General features: G+C 32.6%; 1 protein-coding gene across 1 annotated transcript; it reads right to left on the bottom strand.

Annotated features, from left to right (window-relative positions):
* On the bottom strand, positions 1-4654 carry LOC127711049 (toll-like receptor 4). The gene has a single exon (XM_052217004.1). The coding sequence runs from the start codon at positions 4633-4635 to the stop codon at positions 2032-2034; it is 2604 nt and encodes an 867-aa protein (XP_052072964.1). The 5' UTR covers positions 4636-4654; the 3' UTR covers positions 1-2031.
* Between the last annotated feature and the right edge of the window lie 4060 nt (positions 4655-8714).

The raw sequence follows: 8714 nt of genomic DNA, 5'->3' as shown, positions 1-8714 counted from the left end.
TAAGAGAAATAACTTTATTGCATAAACGAAATCATAACTGGTTAAGAAATACAAAAACAGAATATTTAAATACAACACGAGAAAAACATATATGTTATCAATTCATTAGTATATATAATTGACCAATGTGGACCGCTTTTTAGCAATAATGCAGATAGCTTTTTATAGTCAACAACACTGGACAATATATCTTTATCGGGAATCAAAATACTTTTAAGTTTGAGAATGAGACAAACTTTCTAAAATTTGGGCGACCTTTTTAATATTATCAATTAAAACATTGTATTACTTTGCTTTACAAATATGGATGGATATATCAACAATAAAGTATATTATAAAAAAAAAAACGGTATACAACAATTAAATGATACTCATCTATACATAAATTTACAATGTGAAAAACATGGTATTTCCATTTCTAAGAAGAAACAAACAATATCTTTTTAATACGCCTTAAAAACCTTACAATATGAAAATAACCCCATTACTTTTAACTTAGATGTATATTTTGGTATAATATATAGGTATATATTTTTCTCTATTGGTGCTATTTGTTTGCTAGCACATACACACAAATAATGACACTCCTCACCGACTGTGTTCGAATCGCAGTGCTGGCAAATGATCGAGACCACGTTAGTCTCATACAAATAGATATTTGTATGTTTTTTTTAAGTCAAGCGCTGGTGATATAAAGTCCAACGCGGAAGATAAAAGTACAGCACAAGTTATGAAAACTACAGTGCGGATGATGTAAACTCCCGAGCTGAGGATACAAACTCTAGTATTGAATGTTAACTTAAAAACTGCTGATAAGAAAGCCAGCACTTGAGATAAATTACAAATCTAACACTGACTGTATCATCAAGCGCTGAAAATATAAGGCCATGCGCTGATATTTAAAGTCTCGCGCTAGGAATTTCAACTTTAGCGCTGCGGATTTAAAGTCAAGCGCTGAAGATACAAAGGCCAGCACAAGAGATGTGAGCTCTAGTGCTAGAGATATAAATTCAAGTGTTGGTCAGATAAAATCCACTTGATACATCTTACAAATCTAGTACTGAAGATTTAACTCCACACTGAAAATATATATTCATGCACTAAAGATTAAAAAAAGGAGAGGTAAAGTCAAGAGCTGAAGATGTAAACTCAAGCGCTGAAAACATAAACGCTGAAGATGTTATTTCCAGTTTAAAGATGCAAAGCCCAGCACTGAAGATACAAATTCCAGCGATGACGATTGAAAGTTCAGCGCTTGAGATAAAAAGTCCAGCAATGGATTTTCATCTCAAGTGCTGAAGAAATAAAGTCCAGCGCTAGAGATGATGGAGTCTATTTACTGGTCTTTGTCAATTGTAATTTCGGTTTGCCTCGTTTTGTCAGTCTCCCCATTATTTCCGGTTACGTATTGCCTTTCCTGTAAAGTATGTTCGTTTTTACTCTCGTTTTATTTTATTTTCAACCCCCAAAAATATCACATCCAGAGTTGCTTATACAGAGGACGAAATCGCTACAAGGAAACTTGACAGAAGGAAGTATTAACATCTGAATAAGCAAGAAATGATTTGAAAACTGAACAAAAGCTCATCGATCAGTTTACACAGTAGCCTTACTATACAAGTAATATTTAATATCATTATATAATTTGCTTTAGAGTTAACAATTTAAGAATTAAAAAAACATATTTGTACATATATATAGTCTAGTTCCTACATTTTGACAACATATTTATCATTACATTCTCAGCTCCATCTTACAAGTACTCAATATATCGACATTTATAACATTTAAGATATTCTAAGCATATCAATTTTCATTTTTTTTTGTTCAAATACAAGATTTATAGACTGGTTCCCTGTCCTTTTACAAGGGTGTCTCAGATGTTGCAAGGGAGAGAACCAGCCTACCAGATTTACAACTTCACCAGGCAAAGTAGTTTCCAGACGCCCATTTTTGTTTTAAATACAAAGTCCCAATAACACAATTACAGTCAACAAGTGTATTCGGTAAATGCCATATGCTCACGAGTCATTAGACTGACAATGTCTCCTTGAGTTTATCCCAAAACACGACATCCCCGTATTCGTCGTTCGGATACTCAATGTACGATTTTGATTGGATAAGTTCCAAAATATTCAATGGTAGATCTTTAGATGATATTTGTTCAAGGAACACAAGTAATATAATGTTTTCTTTACTTCTTGAGTAGATACTCTCCATTTTTGCCATATTAAATTCAAATAGACACCAATCAGATTGTAAGAAATGATGCGACAATATTACGACTGTTTTACGGCTGTTATGAATGGCGGATGTTATATTTGTTGCGATATCATTTCCGGCCAAAAAGTCTCGTTTGTGCACACAACAACTAATATTTCGATCGTCTTCTAATTTTTTTAGGAACTTCCTATGAACAAACGTCTCATCTTCGTCGGCGTAAGAAACGAATGCATCATACTGGAAATCATCATATGTTCTAAGAGGTTTGATTTGACCATGATGTTTGCCTTTCACTATATAATATGCATAACGAAGCTTCCATCTGTAGCGATAAATAATTCCAGCAATTATGACAAATGCAAAAATGGCTACCCATGATCCAACAGCGACAATTGTTGTCGTATATGAGGAGCATTTCTTCTTTAAATATTCGTAAATGACTTTTGAACTATTCAGATGCATTTGAAGAGATCGGCAATCTTGGTGCAACAAGTTTTGAACATGAATCTTTGTAATTGACAACCACTGAATAAACTCAATTGTTTCGCATATGCATTTAATGGGATTACCCGATAATTTAACAGTCAAGTCAGGAACAATTTCTGAGAGTTGATCTAACTGTTTTGTGAAAAATGTGCCCAGAACGGACAATCTATTATTTGATATGTCTAAATGTGAAAGTTTGGTCATTTGTATTATTTCAAAAGTAGCAGTTTCAAGTAAATTCCCGCTCAAGTTTAGTGTTCGTAGTTGTATTTGGGCATTAAAGAACACTGATGGCAAGCTTGTAATTCTATTGTCAGACAAATCTAGAACCTCAAGTTTAGTAAGTGGTGCTAGTATCTCTCCGCTAATATCGCCCGGTAAAACAAATCCTAATAGATTGTTTTGCACTAAAAGGGTTGTAAGGTTTGGCATGCCTGTAAAGAATCTGGCAGATACTTTGGAACAATAGTTATTTGATAAGTTAAAGAATTTCAACTGATTAAGATTTCCGAGTGGACCCTGCCAGTCATAAAAGGTGTTGGAAGAAAAGTCGGCGTACTCCAACAAATTATCTGAAAACGTAATATCAGGAAGATAGTACCGTAACTTGCATTCTCTCAAGTGCAATTTCCTTAATTGACTGGGAATCCAAACTATTTCATCACCAAACGAACCGAAAAAGGTGTAGCTTGTATCATTGTTCAAATTGGGTCCTTTGAATGCAACTTTCTTGTACACATCAGGGTTGTTATTGCAACGTGAAGGAGTTACGAGTGTATGATCACAGGATTCTTCAAAGTTCTTCAAGAAATGTGACATTCCCAAATAAGACATATTTACTTCATGTACTGTCAATTCAAACAAATCACCAATGTATCGTCCAGCAAAACTAAATTCATTGTCAGCAATTGACAATATTTTTAGAGTTTTAGGAAAAAATTCCATTGCACCCTCTTCGAGTAACTGCATCCGATTGCTGTTAAGGTATATCTGTGTTATATTGGTACGTCTAAGAGGCTTTATCTCACACGTAGTCATTATTGTATTCAGATCAAAAGTTTGATGGATTTTGTTGATTCGTAAAATTTCTAATGAAGTTGACGGCAGATCATATGTGACGTTTGCAAGTCCTTTGAATTTAAGACATCTATTGTCAGACAAATCAAGATACTTCAAATAAACCAGACCTCTAAATGTTCCGCTCAAAATCGCATTGATACCACACTTGCTCAAATCTAGCCGTTTAACATAAGGAATATATTTAAACGTATTTGGCATAAGAACTGTCATCTTACAGTATCCCGAGAATCCAGACACGTCCACTTCTTGTAGGAAACGAAGATGTGCATATTTAACATCAAATGGATCCTTGCCATGAGATACAGCATCGATCTTTAGAGTGTTGAGCTGTACCAACGAAGAAACATTGAGCGAAAACGGGTCTATGAACTTTTGTTTTATCGCAAGGTGCAGCAAGGCTTTTAATGGCTTGAAGACGGCCATAGAAATAGCGGAAGGGTCTATGCGGTTACTACTGATAATTAAAGTCTCCAGTTTCGAAAGACCTTGAAATGATCTTGAATGCAGCTCATTAATGTAATTAGATGACAAATCCAAGTAGAGAAGATGTATGTTCGCTTCAAATGTCCCATTTTTAATCTTAGAAATTAAGTTTCGTGCTAATGATATGTTTGTCAAATCGGAAGGAAGGTTTGTTGGAATATTATCCAGACTTTCTCCACTACAGTCGGCTTTTAACATTTTTTGCGTTGTAAATGAACATGAACAAAGTTTCTCAAACTTACAAGGAACTGTCAGGTTCGAAGTCATAACATTTTCATTTGCAATAAACACAAGAGTGATACAATGAAATATAATTTGGTTTGCCATTCTTCTGCTACGGTCAATAAAATAGTAAAAATGCATCTGAAAATAAACAAAATGGGTATCAAATTTAAAAATTATTGTATGTTTTTAAAATAGGTCAAGAGGAAAATTTCCTGTCATTTACGTAGTAAACAGGAACATGCAACTTACAATTAAAAACCGTTTTAAACGTGTTTGAGCTGGAAGCTCGAAATGTATCTATTTTAAGCTTTACCAAAACAAATGAAGCAGTAAGGATATATTTGCATTGACAATTCCTTTGGCTTTGAATTGACAATATCAGTCGTCTATTCTTGAAAAAAGTTATCAACACTTCCGATTTTCTATTTTTCTATTTATCACATCATATGATGAATAGCACCAATAACAACATCATTTCATATTCATTCTTTGCCAACATAGTAAAAATGTAGTGTACCACCAAAACTAATTTAAACAATGTAACCGTAAGCTTAGTTCATACATAAAGCAAAACAATGAAAGCAGTAGTGGCCTTGAGACCCGTAATTGGTATCAAATGTGGTACAAATATAGCATAAAAAAATAACGTGATTTGGTAATTTTGCAAATACAAAACTATCTACCAGAGACAAACCAGCATGAATGTTTACATATAGAGGTTACCAAATGGATTTTAGTAATTATCAAAAAACAGTATAAAATAGTTAAGGAAAATTGCAACACGACCACGCGTGACACAAATCAAACGAGAACACCAATCAGTTTTATTTGAAGTGAACAACTAAGATCCATAACCTGTTAAAACAATATAATGTTAAGTGGGGTGAAAAAGGAAATAGAGAAATATCTACATTCTATGAGTTTCATATCAAGAAATACATAAATACACGTGTATACTTTGGGTCATTTCCTAGTTTTTCATTATTACTTCAGAGATTTGAAAATAACACAGGCAAACCCGAATCTAGTGTATCTAGTACAAATGGTAGTTGGGGATAAATCATTTTCACTTGAAACATTGATAATTTCGTGAATTTGCTCGTTTTTTCCTCAAGACAAAATGCAAGGAAAATTAGGAAATGTGTCATAATAATTATCCTCATTGTGATGAAAACGTTTAAAAGGGGTGTCACGTGTGGTGCAGAATCTGCTCACCCTTCCGGAGCATCTGAGATCACCCCCAGTTTCTTGCGGGGTTCGTGTTGCTCAGTCTTTAGTTTTCTATGTTGTATCAACTAGATCAAGGCCAAATACATTGTAGATGCTTTGGTAAACGTAAATGATCAACACACAAACCAGAATTTTTGCGATTAATTTCACGAAATAACTGATAGCCGACTAAATGCATATGCAAAATTATTATTTGTAAGAGTTTATAAACCTTGTACGAATCGGAACTCAATATATGAAAAATCTCAAATAATATGTGGAAACAATATTTAATTACGATTTTCTTTTCCCCAATATTGTTTGTGCAATAAGATTATGAAATTTTTTTTTCTTTATAAAGACATGTAAAATTGTAATCAATGAAGAATAAGAACTGAAAAACAGTAAAAATGAAATTATTAAAGTAAAAAGAGAGCATCAAGCAGTAAATAAATTATTAAAAGCAATATGCGATAATGAAAACGACACAATGATCAACTCAAATATTAAATCTTAGGTTTTTATCATCATCGGTCTTGACGTACTGTATAGTCATATGTCTATTGCTATATACCGAACCTGTTTTTTTTTTTTTTTTTTTGCTTCATCGTGTTTCTATTTTATTAACCTATAGGGAAAACGGTACTATTTATTCTGCCATAGGCGACAATACTAACATTTTCTAAATTTACCACTTTTTATAATAAAAACCCGGATAAAACAGTTATGTGTAGTGTTAGTACTTTATTATTCTGTTTTAAAAATTGAAGCCAAATAGTATCATGACCAACTTCCAACGGAGCTTGTTAATGTTATCCATGCCCACCGTCATTTTACACCAAATTTATGAAATTTTTGAAGTCTTTTCGAATAATTCTCTAGAAAATATTTCAATAGGTTTCAAAATTTATATTGTAAATATACACCCTGCAGTTATTCATAGATAAATAAAAAAAATATATTGTACCCTAACATCCAATCACAGCGCTCCAAAGTTGACTTCCTTCACCTGCCTTGGGTACACAAAAGGCCAACCTAATGCTGGGAAAATATAATAGTACCGTTTTCCCTATACTGTGACATAAAGATATAAAGAATTCTTATGACACCATTAATGCAATACTGGGTTATTGTGAAAACCTTGGCTATAATAAATACTTGTATGTTCCCATTACTTAAAGAAACATGGATCATTTAATGTCCCCACCCCTACATGCTGGTTTACCTCTTTCTCTACTTCTTTCAGATAAGGCTTAATAAACAACCTGTATCCAATCATATCTTATCTTATTTAAAAAGAATAATAAACAGTTCCATTTAAACAGATAAAAATGACAGTTCCATTCAATGTGTATTCATTTTATCCAAAATTTACAACATAGGCACAAACTCAAGATTTTTCATACTAATCTCCATTCCATGCTTTAGTATATGCCATATTGTGGTTCAAAATTTCAGAGCTTGTTATAAAATCCATTTTTCTGTCTTGAGATGATGAAAACAAAGATATTAAACACTTTAAACATTAAATATGCAAAATACTCAGCTGTAAAGTTGCCTTTGTTGCCTGTATTAATCTGTGAAAAAGCTGAATTATGTCCCTTGGGAGTATTAATTTCCAACAAAAGTCATTTCAAATAGTAGAAAATGAAAAAATATATATGCCTGATATAATAAAAGATAGAAACTACAAAATGAAGCACTACTGAAATATTTGCTGCATGAATTGCCAAGAATGTGACCAATTCTTTACACAGGAGAGTATAAATTCTATCTAAATTTAGCCTCAAGTGGGCCTCTTTTTTTCTTAGATGGACAATTTTAACACTGAAAATGCTACTAGTATGACCAAATATTGCCTTACTCCATAAACAGTACAAACTTAACCAGACAAGTTCCCATTTTAATAGATTATGCCTACAGAAATACCCAAGTGATACATTTAGGGAATTACACAGCAAAAAAGGCAAATATTTCAGTTAAAAATATTTGTCGCGACTTGAATTCTGAAGTTTCCAATCGAATTAATCATTGCGAAAGGTGAAAAAAAATACAAAAGAACTATAGTTTGATGCATTTTATACAATATAGTTAATATTGAAATCCTAGAATAAAGTTTTATATCAGTACTCATCAATTTGACTTATTATGATGACTCAGCACTTTTCTCAACACAGTATTGTTCTCAGTGAAAAAATTCTATTCTTTGTGATAAAAATCAAATGTACTAATCAAAAGCTTCAAAATAGTATACTTTAACTGAAGTCTGATTGATCTTGATTTCCCTTGCTATCTTCAGTATAGGGAAAACGGTACTATTTATTCTGCCATAGGCGACAATACTAACATTTTCTAAATTTACCACTTTTTATAATAAAAACCCGGATAAAACAGTTATGTGTAGTGTTAGTACTTTATTATTCTGTTTTAAAAATTGAAGCCAAATAGTATCATGACCAACTTCCAACGGAGCTTGTTAATGTTATCCATGCCCACCGTCATTTTACACCAAATTTATGAAATTTTTGAAGTCTTTTCGAATAATTCTCTAGAAAATATTTCAATAGGTTTCAAAATTTATATTGTAAATATACACCCTGCAGTTATTCATAGATAAATAAAAAAAATATATTGTACCCTAACATCCAATCACAGCGTTCCAAAGTTGACTTCCTTCACCTGCCTTGGGTACACAAAAGGCCAACCTAATGCTGGGAAAATATAATAGTACCGTTTTCCCTATACTGTGACATAAAGATATAAAGAATTCTTATGACACCATTAATGCAATACTGGGTTATTGTGAAAACCTTGGCTATAATAAATACTTGTATGTTCCCATTACTTAAAGAAACATGGATCATTTAATGTCCCCACCCCTACATGCTGGTTTACCTCTTTCTCTACTTCTTTCAGATAAGGCTTAATAAACAACCTGTATCCAATCATATCTTATCTTATTTAAAAAGAATAATATACAGTTCCATTTAAACAGATAAAAATGACAG

Source organism: Mytilus californianus, unplaced genomic scaffold (genome assembly GCF_021869535.1).
Source record: "Mytilus californianus isolate M0D057914Y unplaced genomic scaffold, xbMytCali1.0.p SCAF_8, whole genome shotgun sequence".
NCBI lineage: Eukaryota > Metazoa > Mollusca > Bivalvia > Mytilida > Mytilidae > Mytilus > Mytilus californianus.
The sequence above is the reverse complement of the archived record's forward strand: the minus strand, read 5'-3'. Positions and strand labels throughout refer to the sequence as shown.